This window comes from Daucus carota, chromosome 1 (genome assembly GCF_001625215.2).
Source record: "Daucus carota subsp. sativus chromosome 1, DH1 v3.0, whole genome shotgun sequence".
NCBI lineage: Eukaryota > Viridiplantae > Streptophyta > Magnoliopsida > Apiales > Apiaceae > Daucus > Daucus carota.
The window spans coordinates 30,068,658-30,089,157 of NC_030381.2; the positions used below are offsets into that span (position 1 = coordinate 30,068,658).

Genomic DNA, 20,500 nt, shown 5'->3' on the forward strand with positions numbered 1-20,500 from the left:
TTTTTTTATATATACTTTCATATTTTATTTTATATTACTATACTAATAAAACATTAATTTAATCAAAAAATTTAAAACAAATAATAATTAATCACGTCTATTGCCTCAAACTCATTCTAAAACTTTGGGAGAAGCAATTCAATTAGGAATATTTTACTACTATCTAAGTTTCTTTGATGTGTCTACTTGAGAGAACAATAAAATTGCAAACAAATAATATTAATTAGATTTTTTCATGTTTGGACCTCTGCAAATTGGACTAGGTGTATTAAAATTTTAAACCTAAAAGAGTAAATCCGAGTTTGACCCGAGTACTCGAAGTCAAATTGAGTTTTGATCAATTTTCCACAAAATTCATTATGTCCATGATTACTCGAAACTCGAATCGGGTGACAGGGTGAAAACGAGTACTCGAACGAGTCAAAAGATTCAGAACTCTAGAAAGGATTATGCATATCTCGAATTATTTGTCTTGTTTTGACTTGATTGAGTCAAATTGACTAAATTTTGACTAATCATTACACCTATTATATAATTAAAAATACGTTAAAAAATATATCATTAGAAAATATATTTAATCTACTTTAACATGTATATTTAGGTTTTAGAAAATTGTTAAAAAATAATTTTTTTTTACGGTCAGATGTTGATCAATTTGACTATTGAAAAGTCAAACATGACTATTATTTTGAGATGGAGGGAGTAGTATTTATTACATAATTACACCTCTTTCTAAAAGCAACCTATCTTTGTCCTTGTTAACTTCTGCATCCTAAGAAAAATGACCAGGATATCCTATGATTCTAGACTCTTCTAAATGAACATGTGCAAAACCTATGAATCCTAATCAGCACGCATGACCAATGCTACAACATGCACCACCAGAGTTAGTATATGCATCACATGATTTCATTATGGACAGATTTAGAGGAGGCTTAAGCCCTTGATAGGAAGAAAATTAAAATATTGATAATAAAATTTTAAAATTTTATATATAAGTATCATTCTAAAAAATTTCCGAACAGTGTTTAATAATAAATTTAAATTTTTTATAATATTAATTAAGACATTCTTTAATCAAATCCTGAATTTGCCGTTGATCAATCGTGTTAGTCTTTCTTTTCTGCCAGCAACTCATGGTATCGTGTTTAGCAGAATATAGAAAACATCACTTTCGCGTGTTAATCGACTGCGTCCATCCAGTTACATGTAAGTTAACAAGGTTGACTGGGGTAAAATTTTACTTTTTCACTTCTCTAGCATTAACCAGCCACATTCAACTCTTCACTTTTTTATTTGCTCCAAAAGCTTACCAACAGTTGTTCATTGCATGGAGTGACAATGTTGAGACAAATCTTGTTGGTTCTTTAATATAAGTAAAATAAAAAAAATATCGTTTATTTAAAAAGTAAAATACATGTAGTTAAAAAGTAATTTTACTCCAATCGTACTCCCTATAATATTTCATTATAACTGAAAACATAATATTTATTCACATTTTGAATAATATAGGCAAGTTGCGGAAGAGTTGGACTTTCAACTAGACTAGATATATGTTGGACCATAGGAAGCAAATGAGGAAATCGACATACATACTAACAAGCATGTAAAAATCAGAAATTGATACGACTCGTTTTGTTCCTGAGAAAATGAATATTCGAAACTCGAAAGACACTCAAAATGACTACTCGGATATCTTTTTTTATATATACTTTCATATTTTATTTTATATTACTATACTAATTTAATCAAAAAATTTAAAACAAATAATAATTAATCACGTCTATTGCCTCAAACTCATTCTAAAACTTTGGGAGAAGCAATTCAATTAGGAATATTTTACTACTATCTCAGTTTCTTTGATTTGTCTACTTGAGAGAACAATAAAATTGCAAACAAATAATATTAATTAGATTTTTTCATGTTTGGACCTCTGCAAATTGGACTAGGTGTATTAAAATTTTAAACCTCAAAGAGTAAACTCCGAGTTTGACCCGAGTACTCGAAGTCAAATTGAGTTTTGATCAATTTTCCACAAAATTCATTATGTCCATGATTACTCGAAACTCGAATCGGGTGACAGGATGAAAACGAGTACTCGAACGACTCAAAAGATTCAGAACTCTAGAAAGGATTATGCATGACTCACCGATTTGATGTACTTCTTGATTCTAAACATCTAATCTATGATGTTAAAGCCTAGCGAAATAAATTATTATATATATATATATATATATATATATATATATATAGATATATCATAGTTAAAAAATCCATATTTGAATTTTTATTTATGAAATTAATTTTTGTAAAAGTAATTATGTGATTGTGCGATTAATGCACATTAGAATAACATGTTTAACGTAAACTAGCTTATACAATTTAGGTGGAGGGAGCAGTGGATATAATAAAATAAATCTTAGATTTACATTATTGAAAATTATTGAATTTTAGTATTTTTACTCATCCGAAAAGTGTCATTTTATTTTATACACGTGATTTGAGGTGAAAAATATATTTTTATAATTATTTTTTCTTGTGATATTGACTGCACTAACCACTCAGGCACTCTCAATAAAGTTGTACTCTCTCAGTCCTTTTAGTTGTCCAATTCACAAAAAATATTGTCTCCAAATAACTGTCCCTTTGATTTTTGTAAACTATGTCTAGATTCCAAGTTTCATTATTTAACATTACAACTATAATAATGATGTTCAAGTGATTTAGGATATATAAATTCCAACAACATGTATTATAATTGTGTCTTATTATTAAAATAGTAATATATTTGAATGTTATTGGAGGGAAAGGAAAATATAAGAGTAAAGAGATGTATTGAAATGGAGGGAAATCAATATTTTATTGAAAAAAATAGTTTAGGATAAAGATAGCAGTGTCTTAAAAGTAGGACACTTGTTGATTGTCCTAGTGTTTTAAGACACCACTACGACATTGTTAAATCACTATTTTTTTTAAATTTCTTAAATTTGAATTTAGGACAATAATTTAGGACATTATTTGCCTTGAGTTAGTTTCACCAAGCTTCAATACTTTCGAGAGAGCTATTAATGTAATTACAACAACTAGCTTTACACTCCTGCAATGCACGGGATTTTATTTAATTATTCATTTCTTGGTTTTAAAATTTTAGTGATTTTTCAATTTTTTTATCAAAATTAATATTTGCCAACTTTTAAATTAGATTAGTTTAAGATATAATATATTATATTATTTTAAATGTTTTATCTAAATTTAGTTATTATATATATTATTTATAGGATGTATTTAAGATTTTTATATTCTTTCATATAGTTTTAGGTACAAAGCTAAGCTATTATATTTATGTTTAAACTAATATTATATGATTAGTTATGCATGCATTATATTTATTATAAATATAATTATTTATTTTTAGTTTTAATTATCAGTTAGCTTTGTGGGATATGTTTTTTTTCTTATTTTTGTTTATTATAGATCTATCAAATTATTTGATACTAATTTATTTTTACACTAGATTATATTTTCTCATATAATATTTGATTCAGATATTAACTATCATATATTATATTTTAGCTATCATATTTTATGTTCCCTCCGTTCAAAAATAGAAGTCCCTTATTTAATTTTAGTTCGTCGGTATTTTTCACTCGTGAGAATTTATCACCCATTTCATAATATATGTACACTTTTGAAAAAATCACATATATTAAGAAAGCCTAATTTCAAAATGTAATTTACATTTTCAATCATATTTAATATATTGACTAAATAAAACATGTGGATTATAACTAGTTTTGGAAATATAAATTAGAAATCTGTGGTTTAGAGTTCATCTTGAATTATAAATAATTAATTATACTACATAAAAAGTTGAAGTAGACAATTATTTTGAAACAAAATTTCCTTTTAAAAATAGACATGTAATATGAAACGGAGGGAGTAATTTGTACGGCAAGAGAAGTACTCATCTGTCCCAATCGTTTGTATACGTTTGGTTTGGACACGGAGATCAAGAAAAAGTGTAAAAAGTGAGTAAAGTTAGATGAAAAACGGGTAGTCTCGCTTGATATGATCAGATTCTCCTGATGGTTAGTCTCGCCTGAGGATCAGCCTCGCGTGAAGATCAGTCTAGTCTGATATGATCAGCCTCTCCTGAGGATCAGTCTCGCCTGAGGATCAGCCTCGCTTGAAGATCAGTCTAGCCTGATATGATCAGTCTCTCCTGATGATCAGTCTCGCCTGATGATCAGCCTCGCCTTGAAGGTCAGCCTAGTCTGATATGGTCAGCCTCGCCTGAAGGTCAGCCTAGTCTGATATGGTCAGCCTCGCCTGAAGGTCAACCTCGCCTGATGAGGTCAGCCTCGTCTGAAGACATCAACCTCGTCCGAAGACGTCAACCTCGTCCTAAGACATCAGCCTCGCCAGATACACCTGTCTCGCCCAATGCCTGGGCACTATTATTTATATACTCAGCCACGCCCTCAGAGAGGACAGACGACTAGCCCATACAGCTAACTCAAAGGAGGTCCACATGGGCTGGATCGGGTGTCAAAACCGGGATGTCGGGTCAGCCCATCTAGTCTCATGCTCCTTAGAGAAGGCTGGGCCTCAGCGGCCCATATCTGTCTGATATAAGGCTGTGGCCCATCAGCTGGAATTCCGTGATGAGAAACCAACTCGGATTGGGTTTCTAAACCCATTCTGATTAGGTTACTTGTTCTCCAACAACTACGTCTGGCTTGATCCCTATAAATAGGGTACGTATGGCACATTGTTTGGGATAAGCCGCAATGCAAGAATGAATACTTCTTCTTCTTGTGAGAGACCTCTAATTTCCAAACGATTTCAGCCAAAATCATAAACCATCTACCCACTCCGCCGTTCACCGTCATCAACCACCACTATTTTTCAGCAGGCCTTCCCGAATCTTGTTATCACCAGATTCCTCCGTTAACAATTGGCGTTAGAAAGAGGGGGCTCTTGACATCTATTGGAGGAAGGATGTCCCTGAACAAATAATAAATTTCTGAACATGAGGATCGTGTAAATAATATATTGGAGGGAGGATTGGTACGAAGGATTCAAATCTACTCCGACGTCAAAGACTGGCCAATGTCATGACATAGCAAATAAGGCTATAAAACGGATAATACGGATGCGGATATGCCTATATCTTTTTTCGTATCCGAAACTGTCGGATTCAGATACGGATAATATCCGCTTTGTTTCGAATACGGATAATATCCGTTTTTTTCCGGATACGGATGCAGATATTTCGGACGGATATCGGACTTTTAAAGTTTTTGGAAGCGTATTAACCATAATTATTTATTCGTTTCAATATAAACTTATTATTTTTAACATATTAAACTCTAGTAATATTTTCATATATGTCTATAATGATTATACAATCATAAAAAACTGTATATATAGATTATTAACTAATAAACACACAAATACTATATACGAGTAGAAAATATATAATTTAAATACCATATGTATTTATATAATTTAAATATTATATATATTTAATTTCGGATTCGGATACTCCGGATTCAGATACGAATAATATCCGCTTAATTTCGAATACGGATAATATCCGATTTTTTCCGGATACGAATGCAGATATTTCGGACGGATTTTTCGAATTTTTTTTTACACCCCTGATAGCAAAGGAGGCTCGCCTGGTAAAAAGGTGGCGACGCTTAGTATAAATAAACAATAAAGAAGATAAAGCTTCAAGTAGTTGACAACAAAACACGAGAGTGTGGCTCGCTTGAACGAGGAATATGCACGGGACGAGGCTTGTTGCAAACTTGAGTTTATTAAAATTGGTGGGACCCACGCTTGAATAAAGGAATCAAGACCATAGACATACACAGAGTCACAGACACGGGCTCAGAGATAAGTCTTTCTCCTTTTCTTCATTCATATCGTGCATAATTTTCCTTTTCTTGAAACGTCATGCAAAACATATAATCTGTATTTTAGGGATGGCAACGGGTCGGGTTTGGATCGGGTTTAGCTAAATCCAAATCCAAATCCAAATATTTTCGGGTCTAAAAATCAAATCCAAATCCAAATCCATCGGGTTTCGGATCGGATCGGGTATTTTTCGGGTATTTAAAATTGAAGTAATATAATGAAATCTATTATACTTGATACGTGTAAATAATACCCTCCACAATACACGATTAAGATCAATGTGTCCGGTGTAGGAGCTGAAAATCAATATTCTAATGGTAACGAAAATGGAGTTGCCTTTATAGTTAGAGATCATAAAGGAGTTTATCTTTTTGGTAGGATGGGTACCATTAAGGGTTCAACTGCATTGCAAGCTCAACTTTGGGTAATACACATGGCAATGAAATGGGCTTTTGAGAAGCAAATACCAATGGTAGTGGTTGAAACAAGCGACAATGGTGCTTATCAAGTTTTTAGGAACAGGGACGATGAAGAAGAGTTTATCGAGGAGGAGGATCTCGAACTCATCCTAGATCAAATAGATATACTGAGGGCGAGATATAACAAGAGTGATGGTGACGGTTCACAATCACGAAGTTGTACCATTAGCCCTGTAGCTGGTACAAGGAATGAGCCAACTAGGAGGATGGCACTGTTAGGAATGGAGACATGTGAAGGAATTGTGGATATACCTGTTCCACCACCAGAAATAACAGAATTTTTAGATTTGGATAATGGGCTTGGTCCATTGTGGGAGGTTTTTGAAATTCTTCCAAACAGAGGTCTTGGAGAAATTATTACAAGAGACATTGTTGATCCAACTATTCACAATGCGAGAGTTAAAGTTAAGATGGAATCCTTGTTTAAAGAAGAAGAATATAAAGGATTTAGAGTACGTGAAAATAGTTCTCTAAGGAATAATAAGTCATCCGAATTTTTATCTAATATGTCTGGCCGAACAGTTAGAGGAATTGTGATCCGAGAAGCAGTCCAGAATTTAACACATTTAAGTGGCTCAGATTTCCACCGGGATACCAATGATAAAGGTAAACGTAAGATGGTTGAAGAACCGGACATCCCTCCTGGTTTTGAGTATTATCCATCAACTAAGAGAATATCTAACGGAGGAGAAGACACCTCTCAAGAATGGTAATTCGTTTTAATACCTTTTTCCCGTCAAACTTGTTATTTTATGTCAAAATATGTAAATTTCATAGGTTCATATTTATTACATCTTTAATTGGAAATTGTTCTAGCTATAAGATTAATCTAAATCTTAGTGAATTTATATTTTATACTCCATTTTTTTTTGTTACAGATGAAAGGAAGCTATAAGAAGTAGAAAAGAACACTTTATTTGACGAGGTTTCGAAGCAAAAAATGCCTGGATGTAATGGAATTCGTCAACAATAAAAATTACATCAAATGTACATCTCATGTTCTTGGATATTTGTTTATGACATATCCCAATCCTAGACTTATATTTCAACGTTTTATGTTTCGATCTCAGACTAAGTCTACACTTTATTAAATTAACTGTTGATTATGTTGAATGGTGGGATCCATTGTATCTAGGTAAATTTAATTTTGAATATTATAAAATTATTTCCTTTTTATTATAAAATAACTAAATAAGTGTTTTCTTAAACAACAAATCACTTAGAAGATTATGTTCTTAGAGGGTTATATTTTTAGTAATCTTGATACCCAACTTAAATAATATTTATATATAATCGTTTCTTATACTTCGTTGTATAAAGTGTGTAGGTTCACAACGAACAAAGAAAAGAACAGCTTTATAAATGCTATAAGAAATCACAATGAGCAGCGTGAAGAACAGCTGATTAAACTTTGGTACTCTTACACTCAGCATTAGATCATCATCCTAGGAAGATTTACCTATTATATTATAAAATCAACTTAAAAATATTCACTATATATCCGAACAGCTAAGAGAAGTAAAAAATCAGACTAAAAAAATGAAGAAATTTTTGTACTAATTTTTTTTCCAACAGAACGCATTAAAGAATCTCGCATAGTCAAACAAAATTATTAAACTTTAATTAAGTTTATCTAATTCCTTTTAAAATTAGGATTTTACTTATTAATTTTAAGTTAACTTTATTGTTATAATTCACATTAAAGAAATTAAGATCAATACAAACAAATTCTATGGTATGAGTATTATTTATAGAAGAATTCAAATTATCACAAAAGTTCGTCCATTGACGTTTTAATAAGTTGACGAATTATAAAGTTCTGATTAATGAATCTAAATGTTACCTGTTTACTATTAGCATATAGCCAATCAATTTTAAGTTGCCATAATCATCTCGAATGAAGATTATACTTGGAAACAAGTTAAAGAACACCATATTAATAGTATCGGTTTAAACCTCATCATCGTATAGAAATCTATTAAATAAATCAGAAAACAACTTAAAAAATTTAATCTTTTAACAACTGAAAAAAAAAGTGGTTTTAATAATTCTACTGTATTCATAGAATATTATAAATAATCTTGAGACGCAACTTAGAAAATAATTTAATATAAATTCTTTTAAAATTCGCTGTATAAAAAACAGAGTATAATATTGAACAATGTAAACAACAATTATAGAGAATCACAACGAACATCGGAAAGAACATCTGATACAAAGTATTTTATTCTTAAAATCCAAACTTGTTCATAATCTCAATAAAAAATAAAACAACATTAAAAAATTATCTATATTTTCGATCAGCTAAAGGAAATAATGGATCACATAACAAAACAATTAGTAATTTTAAAAATAAACTTTTTATGTATTGGAGTACTTATAAATATCTCTACTAGATCCATAAATTTTAAATTCTAATTCTAGGTATCTAATACGAACATATTAAAATCATAAAAATAATGGATCACATGATGGATCACATAATGGATCACATAACAAAACATGTACTAATTTCTGAAATAAACTTTCTATACATGCAAACACGTTGAAGAATCTCCCCTAGATTAAAAAATAGAACTTATAATAGAAAAACAACATTAAAAAATTATCTATATTTTCGAACGGCTAAAAGAAATAGTGGATCACATAACAAAACAAGTAGTAATTTTAAAAATAAACTTTTTATGTATTGGAATACTTTTAAGAATCCCTACTAGATACTTAAATTTTAAATTCTAACTTTATGTATTTAATACGAACATATTAAAATCATAAAAATAATGGATCACATAATGGATCACATTACAAACATGTACTAATTTTTGAAATAAACTTTCTATATATGAGAACACGTTTAAGAATATCCCCTAGATTTTTAAATTTTAATTTATCATTCTAGGTATTAAATTCATTTTTTTATTGAGGATTTTAATTATAAATTTTAATTTTTTCTATGTTTTTATTAACCACATAACAAAATGTACGATTGATACAATCTATATAATGTCATATTATTATTTATGGAACATATTTATGATTCAGGGGGGAGATTCTTCTACGTGTTCTCGTGTATAGAAAATTTTGATCTGTTTTTATATATATTAAAATATATTAAATAGTTTATTTTATTAAACAATTAGTAATTTTAAAAATAAACTTTTTATGTATTGGAGTACTTTTAAATATCTCTACTAGATCCATAAATTTTAAATTCTAATTCTAGGTATCTAATACGAACATATTAAAATCATAAAAATAATGGATCACATGATGGATCACATAATGGATCACATAACAAAACATGTAGTAATTTCTGAAATAAACTTTCTATACATGCAAACACGTTGAAGAATCTCCCCTAGATTAAAAAATAGAACTTATAATAGAAAAACAACATTAAAAAATAATCTATATTTTCGAACAGCTAAAAGAAATAATGGATCACATAACAAAACAAGTAGTAATTTTAAAAATAAACTTTTTATGTATTGGAATACTTTTAAGAATCCCTACTAGATACTTAAATTTTAAATTCTAACTTTATGTATTTAATACGAACATATTAAAATCATAAAAATAATGGATCACATGATGGATCACATTACAAAACATGTACTAATTTTTGAAATAAACTTTCTATACATGAGAACACGTTTAAGAATATCCCCTAGATTTTTAAATTTTAATTTATCATTCTAGGTATTAAATTCATTTTTTTATTGAGGATTTTAATTATAAATTTTAATTTTTTCTATGCTTTTATTAACCACATAACAAAATGTACGATTGATACAATCTATATAATGTCATATTATTATTTATGGAACAATGCATCGTACCTCAAAAAAAATTCTCCATTTTATGCCCATTGACGTGGTATACACTTAGCCTTTTTCAGAAAATAATTTTTCTGATACATTAGAACACATTAAAGAAACTCATTTAGTTGAAATCAGATTAATCAAAATAATAACATAACATATTTAATTCATTAACCTATATTTTAATATATATAAAAACAGATCAAAATTTTCTATACACGAGAACAAAATTATTGAACTTTAATTCAGTTTATTTAATTCCTTTTAAAATGAGCATTTTACTTATAAATTATCTATATATTCGAACAACTAAAAGAAATAATGGATCACATAACAAAACAAATTCTATGGCATGAGTATTATTTATAGAAGAATTCAAATTATCCCAAAAGTTCGTCCATTGACGTTTTAATAAGTTGACGAATTATAAAGTTCTGAATAATGAATCTAAATGTTACATGTTTACTATTAGCATATAGCCAATCAATTTTAAGTTGCCATAATCATCTCGAATGAAGATTATACATGGAAACAAGTTAGAGAACACCATATTAACAGTATCGGTTTAAACCTCATCATCCTATAGAAATCTATTAAATAAATCAGAAAAACAACTTAAAAAATTTAATCTTTTAACAACTGAGAAAAAAGTGGTTTTAATAATTCTACTGTATTCATAGAATATTATAAATAATCTTGAGACGCAACTTAGAAAATAATTTAATATAAATTCTTTTAAAATTCGCTGTATAAAAAACACAGTATCATATTGAACAATGTAAACAACAATTGTAGAGAATCACAACGAACATCGGAAACAACATCTGATAAAAGTATTTTATTCTTAAAATCCAAACTTGTTCATAATCTCAATAAAAAATATAAAATTTATTAGAAAAATAACATTAAAAATTTAACTATATTTTCGAACAGCTAAAGGAAATAATGGATCACATAACAAAACAATTAGTAATTTTAAAAATAAACTTTTTATGTATTGGAATACTTTTAAATATCTCTACTAGATCCATAAATTTTAAATTCTAATTCTAGGTATTTAATACGAACATATTAAAATTATAAAAATAATTGATCACATGATGGATCACATAATGGATCACATAACAAAACACGTACTAATTTCTGAAATAAACTTTCTATACATGCAAACACGTTGAAGAATCTCCCCTAGATTAAAAAATAAAACTTATAATAGAAAAACAACATTAAAAAATTATCTATATTTTCGAACATCTAAAAGAAATAATGGATCACATAACAAAACAAGTAGTAATTTTAATAATAAACTTTTTATGTATCGGAATACTTTTAAGAATCCCTACTAGATACTTAAATTTTAAATTCTAATTCTATGTATTTAATACGAACCTATTAAAATCATAAAAATAATGGATCACATAATGGATCACATTACAAAACATGTACTAATTTTTGAAATAAACTTTCTATATATGAGAACACGTTTAAGAATCTCCCCTAGTTTTTTAAATTTTAATTTATCAATCTAGGTATTAAATCCGTTTTTTGATTGAGGATTTTAATTATAAATTTTAATTTTTTCTATGTTTTTATTAACCACATAACAAAATGTAAGATTGATACAATCTATATAATGACATATTATTATCTATGGAACAATGCAGGATACCTCAGAAAAAATTATCCGTTTTTATGCCCATTGACGTGGTATGCACTTTGCCTTTTTTAGAAAATAATTTTTCTGATACATTAGAACACATTAAAGAAACTCATTTAGTTGAAGTCAGATTTATCAAAATAATAAAATAACATATTTAATTCATTAACGTATATTTTAATATATATCAAAAAAGATCAAAACTTTGTATACACGAGAACATGTCGAAGAATCTCCTCCCTGAATTTTAAATTCTAATTTATCAAACTAGGTATTAAATATGTTTTTTGATTGAGAATTTAATTATAAATTTTAATTTTTTCTATATTTTTATTTTTCACGTAAAAAAATGTAAGTTTGATACAATCTATATATTGTCATTTTATTATTTATGGATCATTGCAACGCACCTCAAAATATTCTCCATTTTTTTTCTCATTGACATGGTGTACACTTAGCTTTTTTAGAAAATAAATTTTGTGATACATAAGAACACATTAAAGAATCTCACTTAGACGAATTCAAATTTATCAAAATAAAAAAATAATATATCTAATTCATTAACGTGTATTTTAATATATATTTGGTTATGTAATAAATAATGAATCACATAACTAAACAAGTAATATTATATTTAATAAATTTTTAATATAGAAGAAGATGTTAAACAAAACTTCTGTTGCAAGAATGTGTTCTTACTTTTCATTCTTATTTTGATTCGGTCAAAAAATATTACTCCCTCCGTCCCTATTTATCTGTCCACTTTGCAAGTAAAAATTTGTCCCTATTTATCTGTCCATTTATACTTTCAAAACTAATTTAATGATAGTTTTTCAAATATATCTCCATAATTTCAATTTTCAAGGCTTGACTTATTTAAAACTTGGTTGAATTCATGTTTTCAAGACATAAAGTAGGGGTATTCCACCATTTTCAAGATATTAATTAGAGGTATTCAATGAAAAAGTTCATAGCATCAATTATTCATTGGTATGTGTTTTTTTTTTCAAAATGGACAGATAAAAAGGGACGGAGGGAGTATATATTTAACTAATATAGTGCTATTTTCATCAAGAAATTGTCTCGGTTTTTTCACCATTAAATTATAATCCATTGATAAATATAGTTATAAAAAGATTCAACTTGAAAAATCAATGTCGCTTGACAATATTAAATGCAAAAGAAAATTAAATGCTGCAAAAAAATTAAATGGCTGTCTTAATCGCTTTAGACTTAAGCTTACTTACTCTAACATAGCAATTGTTTATTCATACAAATCTCTACTAGAGACAAAACATCCAAGAAACAAGGGCTTCGATAGATCTTTTGTCCCCAATATGAGGAGAACCGTGCGCTTCGCAAGAGCTTTTGAATTAGGTAGATTTCGTCTCTTCCTATCTATGTTATTCCTTAGTAAATTCTTCAAACTGTTATCTCAGAATCAAGTTTGGCTTACTCGATGCAGTAGATCCAGAAAAGTTAAACGATGCTCAAGCTGATCATTACATAAGGTACTCTTGATTTCTGAAATTGATTTTTTTTTGCATGTTTGTAATTTTGAATATTTGACTGAATTGTTATAAATCTTTACATATAGCCGTCTATGAGCAACACCTGATAAGTGGAAAGCAGATTCGTGTCTCTATATTGATCCTTTGTTGATAAAAAGCTACTATGAGAAAAAGGATGGACGGAATAAAGTGTTCAAATGCTTTCAGAAAGGGAATTTTTTTGATAGGAGATATGTTATTTTCCCAATCTGTCTGTGGTTAGTTTCTTATACTATATATCAGATTTAGAATATTTTAATTATACTGAGTAGTACTTATAAGAAAAACCATATAAACTTCTGCTATGTATCTTTACTTCAGGAATCACTGGGTTTTGTTGATATTATGTAACCCAAACCATGAGCTCAAAGGGGGTAAAGAACGTCCTACAATGATACTATTGGATTCTTTAAAGGGTTCAAACACAAACAATGTTGAAGAATTTGTCCGAGGGTAATATATTAAACTAGTAAAATATGAATACAGAGCCTATATAGCTGCTTTTTTTCAATCATTAAAACTATTTATATGGTTTGTAGGATGTTGGTTTCCTTTTACAAGTATTCTAAAAAGGATTGTTCTTTGAAGAATTTTAATGACATTCCATTCTTGATTCCAGAGGTATGTATAGAAAATTAGATTTATAAGAAATATTTGCATTTATAATGCCTTTGAGTTAATTATTACAGCATTCAATAGGTACCAAAACAAATAGACGACAAGAGCTGTGGGTTTTTCATGATATTTTACATCACTCTGTTCTTGAAAATGAGTCCACCGCTTTTTAATCTGGTGGAACACTATCCTGGTTTTGTAAGTTTTAAAACTTTTATACTTCCTCTGCTTTATATCATCTTCATCTGATTTGTCTAAAATGTTATATGTGTTTTTTCATTAACAACTATATTGTATTTGATTTACTCTAAGATGTCAAAAAATTGGTTCACAAATGAACAATTTAACGATTTCAGAACATCACTGTTGGATATTTTCAGCAAGATTATGTAAGCTTCCTTCAGTTACTTAAAACCTTTACAGAAATCTTGCTTCGTTTCACTGTGATAATTTTTGTATGTGTTTCCTAAGCCAACTATGGATTGCCAATGACTGCTGCACCATGTGAAGGAGATACTGATTCAGATTTGATCAAACTGATACATTTCACAAACAATGACTGTAAGTTTGAAACCATATATTTTACTTCAAAGTCCGCCTTTCTTTAAAATATTATATAGATCAATAACATAACTTTTGGATATTTTAATTGTTGAATTGGTTTATTTTCTACCTTTCGTTATTTTATATACATAACCGACGTAAAAAGATTGGTCAAAGCAATTGTTGATTTGCTTTATAAAAATTTTCATTGATTTCACGTGTAACTGTAGGCACCTTTGGTTTAACAACTAGTGACCGTGGAGGACATAAGCAGTTTGAGATAGCTTCAAAATCCACTAAACCGATAACTGTAAGTGTAAACCAATTTTAGGCATATATTTATTATGTTTGTTTTCATAATTATGTAACTATTTATATTATCATGACCATACTAACTATGTATTGAAATACTTTTTATACAGGGTCCTAAGAATAAAAAAAGAAAGTTTAATGATCATGAGGTTACTAAATCTAATGTTGGGGAAACGATAACTGAGGAAATCGTAGACCACAAGATTTCCATGAAATTAAATCCTTCGCTGTTCTGTGAAATGATCCAGGACTTAACCATTCCACAAAAAGAATGGGTTAAAAATTCTGGTTTTGGTAGCATTTTAAATTTCAAACTTCAAGACTATCCAAGGTATCTTGGATATAGTATAGCGAAACAATTTGATCCTGAGAAATGTTCTATAGTGGTTGGTGATAAGACTTTAGAAATAACAGAGGACGATGTTCATCGTGTTCTTGGACTGCCAATGGGCGAGACCAAAATAGCTTTTGTTAGTAGCAAATCTTTGTCAAAGGAATGGAGAAAGCAATTTGGTGATCAGAAAAAATCTTTCAGGGTAGCCGTGAAAGATGTCATCTGTGCAATGAAGGAATCTGGATGTGTAGACATACATTTCAAAAAGAACTTTATTTCCGTTATGATTTGTTTTCTAATCCAAGCACCAACAAACTCTTACATTCGTCAGAAATTGCTAGGATTCTGTTGTGAATTGGATAAATGTTCAAATTATAACTGGTGTGAATTAGTTGTTCGCTGTTTGAAGAAGTGCCCAAAATTTTGGCTGAAGAACACAGATACGTGATACTATACAGGATCCCTCCCTTTCATATTGGTAAATCGTTCGCTGTTGAAAAGTTCCGATCTGTTTTTTTAATTAAAAGATGTTATGATTGGTACACAAATACTAACGATGACTTTTTTGGGCAGTATTTCTTTCTTGACAAATTCATTGGATGGAGGTGTTTTCCAAGCAAAATACAACCAAGATTTGTCCCGTGGAACAATTATTGTTTGCAGAGTCTCGAACAATATATGATCCAGAAAGGTTACATAACTGATGGTGTGGTTCAGAAGCCAAACATAAATTATATAGAACTGCAAATTTGTAGGATAAAGGTAAATATGTAATGAAGACAAAATAATTTAAACATTCTTGTTATATGTTATTAATTATGCTTTTCTATTTCAGGGTACTGAAGTCTTAACTGGACAACCAGAACTTCAGGATCTTCCTAAGATGGAAAACACAAAGACAGTAATATCTCTTGACCAATGAATTTTTTAAATAATATTATAATTGTTTCAGTCATCACCTAGAAGGCAAAAATTTCCTTAGAAACACAGCATAAATTTTACAAAATTTCTTGTGTATCTTTTCAGTGCAGTTATGGAGCAACAACGTTGGGACCGTCAGAAAATGTAACTGGATTGGATTTCGATTGGAATACGCTTCCAAAGGTATTGTTCAGACAACATAATTGTATATTAAAGAAAATCTTGTCTAATTGATGTTATAAATTCGGCAATGATTTGTGGTTTAGGATTCACATAATGGAAAGGAATGGAAGAACTCTATACTGAACAATCACCAGGTATATTTTAAAACTTCTAAACTCATTTTCCTCAGCTAAAAGATTTGGTTACCAATATCAAAAAATAGCTAGTCAACAATAATACAAACCGCTGGGTTAAACAAATAACAAAACTCAGATAAAATTAATAAGCTATAATTAGAAAAGTTCAGTTATATTTTTTGTTAGGGGGATATGTTAGATCAATTATTTGAATCAATCACTTTTCACATAATTGTGTGTCTATTGCAAAATGTTGTTATTTTCTTAACCATTGTATTTCCACAGACAAATCTTGGAACTAATGCAGACGATACGACGCATACCCAAATACCATTTGGTATTAATTTGGAATCGGGACAAAAGGTCTGCACTGTAACTTATACACATTTTATATAATTTATACTACCTGTTCTGACTCATATCTGAATTAATAGTTTCAGAATGATGCGCAGAAAAGGAAAAGTTCTGCTGTTGGCAAAGAGAAGGTATTATTTAAACTTATCCAGGCATCCATGGACTCTTTAAAATCTGATACATTGTTAATGATTATTTGTATAATTAGGAGGAAACCTCAAAGCTGGGGGAGGACAAAACAAAACTTTTTCACCAGTACACCTCCGATGACAAGGGAAAGATGATTATGGTACGATTTTATCTCATCTGTGGTTTTAAAAATATTGTATCACAAGTATCATTATGTGAATTGTTTTACATTTTTAAAACAACTGAATTTATTATAATTTTTGTTATTTTCCTGCAGAATAAACATTCCCTCCTTGAATCTCTTTTTGATTCATACCATTGCATTCAACAAACTTTGATGTCTCATATCATGTCTGCAAAGGCTGAAGACGAAAAAGATGAGGTGGTTGATGATTTAAGATATGCTTTCATTGAACTGAATAACGATGCTAATGACATAATGTTGAAGTGATCCTGGTTTCAAAATTGATGCACTGATGTAAGAATGAAAAAAGTCTAGAAGGACATCGGTTCCTTCTAATCAAGTTGAATTGTTTTCTAGTACTCTCAAAACAATCCACGTCTTACTGTTTGCAGTAAATGGTTGTAAGCATCTATATTCGGATGATAAATGGTTTTTTATTCATGTTAATGAATTTTTAACCCTGGCCAAGTTTTTGAATTCTGCAATCAATCTTATTTACCGAAGAATATATTTACTTTGTAATATAAGCACGCTACACTTGTTGTAGAATACGCACTTTGATCTGGGCGTTGAAAAGCTCACCATAAATTTTGTTTAAAAGTATTGATATGTTACGCACTAAAAAATGCACTTAAAAATGTTTGTCTCATGTTTTGCAATAAGATCATATTTTAAATAGATGAGAGACTAAGTAATTTAACAGGTACACTTGCTAATTAAAAAACTGCCAAATTAAAAAGTTTCAAAATATATCCTTACATTAAAATCCATGGAAAAACAGGACTAATAAACCAGAAACTCAATCATTCTTGCCTCTTTTCAGGGCAAGTTCTCGAGTCATGATATGCAAACTCCTTGCAACAAGCGCATTTCCTCAATGATTTCTTTGTACAAGCAATAGATTTTTCTGCACCAGATAAAATCCTCTTACGACTACCCTTATTGGTGCTCTTATTTGGATTCTGTATTGTGATGTCTTCAACAGCAGACGAATCAATGATTTCTTCTATTTGTTCTGAATTCAGTCTTGTCTTTGATTTCTTCAACGTGCTATTGATATGTTCCCTAATACTGCAGATTTCTCTCTTAATATAATCTAGAATATCAGGATTACCAGAAGCATCACTTAGACAACCTTGGAATTCAAACCAACAGTCTTGTGTTTTAACACGCTTTGAATTAGTTTTTGAACCAGCTTCACATATTTCTCCAAGTTCTAGTGTACTAAAGCGTTCAACTGCGTTCTTCAACCATCTATTGGACACATATTGTCTTGGTATAGATTTGATACCACATATACCGAGACAGAAAAATGCATGAGAACACAAATATCCTACCCTTGTGAAAAGCTTACAAGAACACTCTACAGTGTGTGTGTCCAAATCAACGGAAACCTTCGAACAACACAACATGAAAAAGATCAAAAATATTTCTAAAATCCAGCATGACATACACATAAATATAAAATATTAAAATGTACCTCGAAAGATTTTGCTTTGTTGAATGGATCTTGTATAGTGGTAACTCTTGTTTTATTCAAAGTACTCATATATTCAACAACAATATCTTCACCCCCAGCTTTTATCTGCTCTTGTACTTTATAAAACATGGTTCTAGTATATAAACTTACAGCATCTTTAAGAATTTTTTTCCCAGTGACTATGTTGGGGGTATAGTCATCGTAATGCGTATTCTTCCTGAAGCCGTTCCTCTGCTTTTCAATCGCACTTTGGTAACATAAATAAAACTCAGATAGTGTGTCACCCTTTTGAACATAGTGTCCAAAATAGAAATTAGAACTCTCTGATCTCGATGTTGTTCGCAGAAGACCTACCATGGGCTGATCATTGAAATAAGCAGGGATCCATAATTCTCTCATAGCAAACATATCTTTAAGCCACATATTGTCTTCCAGACCATAATTCTCTAATAGCTTCATACCAACCTTGCTCAAACTCTTCTGGTGTCAGGTGCTCTGTCCAAATAAATTTGTTGATTCTATCCATAAAACCAGACTCAGCACAGAAAACTGTTCCCAACTGTAAAAGATACAAAGTAGCATTAGTACGACATTAAACGGATAGAATTGTATACTATATGATTCCTACCTTTGCTGGGAACTTCTTCATGATGTGCCACATACAAAGGCGATGCTTAACAAGAGGGAAACTAAACTTAAGTGCGGTTTTCATAGCAAGGTCTTGATCCATTATTATACATTTAGGACTACTACCGAAAACCCTTTTGAATGCTTCACATCCCCATATATAGTTTTCATTATCTTCATGCTCAAGTAACATGGCTCCAAAAGTCACGCTTTTCCAATGATTATCAATTCCTATGAGAGGAATAAACACCATTCCATATCTTGTAGAAAACATAAAGTTTGTCAGTGTTTTCAATTTACAAGTATATATTATAGTATCAAAATTAGAACATCATACCTGTTTGTTCGATATGTTGCATCAAATGATACAACATCACCAAATACCTCATAATTCTTCCGTCCTTCACCATCTGCCCAAAATAATTGTGTGAGATGATTCTCTGAGTCTGTCCTATACTCAAATTTGAATCCAGTGTCTGAGGATTCCTGGATATCCTTGAATTTTTGGATTATCATGTCTGCATCATGCTTCCCTATATATTGTTTAATGTCTCTTGAGAAATTTTTGAAATCAACGACTGTTGCTCCAATATCCTCATACGAACCAATCATAGATTTAAGTATAGCGTGCGCTCGTGATGCACCAATGTTAGATTTTGCAGCATCAACTATAAACCTTTTGTGAAACTCTGTCAAAGATCTACTACATCTGAGAAACTGCATTCCTCCTCTTCCTGCAAAAGGATGATTATGATACTCCGTGAACTTCTTTACATAAAATCCACCAGAGTTATGCAAACCGAGAACAAGTTCAGCTGGACATTCACACTTTGCTGATACCGTTCTTATTCGTCTTTGGTTTTCTGTTTCTTCATTTTTACTATCAGGTCTTCCTGACCTAGAGCAAACAAAATATTTTCTGATAGTCCTACCATATTTATCAGACTTCTCAGATGAACGTCGAACATCAAAACCAGATAATCTTCCATATTCTTTGTAAAAATCAAAGCCTTCCTCAATATTTTTGAAAATTTGATCTAGCAATGGTTTGACACCTTGAGGACAATCGGGAATCCAATCTTTACCCAGCTCCTGCAAATCAAACTCATTTTCGTCGAGAGAACAAGAACCGTAAAGTGAACTGTTGCTGTCAACACCTATTAAGTGAAAAACATAACAGTCTATTTAGCTCTTCAATTAGAAACAACTAATTTTGATAAAGAAAAGAACATATGAACGAACCAGAACAAGAATAATCGGAATTCTCCAT

At 30.0% G+C, this 20,500-nt stretch overlaps 2 protein-coding genes across 8 annotated transcripts; one reads left to right on the forward strand and one right to left on the reverse strand.

The window, feature by feature from the left end:
* Nucleotides 1–13,119: 13,119 nt before the first annotated feature.
* On the forward strand, nt 13,120–17,591 carry LOC108198366 (uncharacterized). 7 transcript variants are annotated; one of them, XM_064079287.1, is made up of 18 exons: nt 13,131–13,259; nt 13,351–13,393; nt 13,480–13,650; nt 13,754–13,885; nt 13,972–14,053; nt 14,132–14,245; nt 14,360–14,436; nt 14,519–14,608; nt 14,821–14,900; nt 15,013–15,714; nt 15,810–15,998; nt 16,072–16,137; nt 16,263–16,340; nt 16,424–16,474; nt 16,742–16,819; nt 16,891–16,941; nt 17,019–17,099; nt 17,217–17,591. In XM_064079287.1, exons 11-18 carry the CDS (start codon nt 15,915–15,917, stop codon nt 17,388–17,390), a joined length of 663 nt encoding a protein of 220 aa, XP_063935357.1. In that variant the 5' UTR covers nt 13,131–13,259; nt 13,351–13,393; nt 13,480–13,650; nt 13,754–13,885; nt 13,972–14,053; nt 14,132–14,245; nt 14,360–14,436; nt 14,519–14,608; nt 14,821–14,900; nt 15,013–15,714; nt 15,810–15,914; the 3' UTR covers nt 17,391–17,591. The 7 variants fall into 7 exon arrangements, with proteins under 7 accessions (XP_017221820.1, XP_063935357.1, XP_017221696.1 ...); XM_017366331.2 differs by having other exon boundaries at nt 13,120–13,259; nt 13,348–13,393; nt 14,132–14,608; XM_017366399.2 differs by lacking the exons at nt 13,131–13,259; nt 13,351–13,393; nt 13,480–13,650; ... (4 more) ...; nt 14,519–14,608; nt 14,821–14,900 and having other exon boundaries at nt 15,574–15,714; nt 16,897–16,941.
* Nucleotides 17,592–17,926: 335 nt separating this feature from the next.
* LOC108220716 (protein FAR1-RELATED SEQUENCE 5-like) lies at nt 17,927–20,500 on the reverse strand. The gene is made up of 6 exons (XM_017394569.1): nt 20,473–20,500; nt 19,568–20,387; nt 19,232–19,490; nt 19,069–19,162; nt 18,604–18,953; nt 17,927–18,517 (listed from the first exon to the last, which is right to left on the reverse strand). The coding sequence occupies exons 1-6, from the start codon at nt 20,498–20,500 to the stop codon at nt 17,927–17,929; spliced, it is 2,142 nt and encodes a 713-aa protein (XP_017250058.1).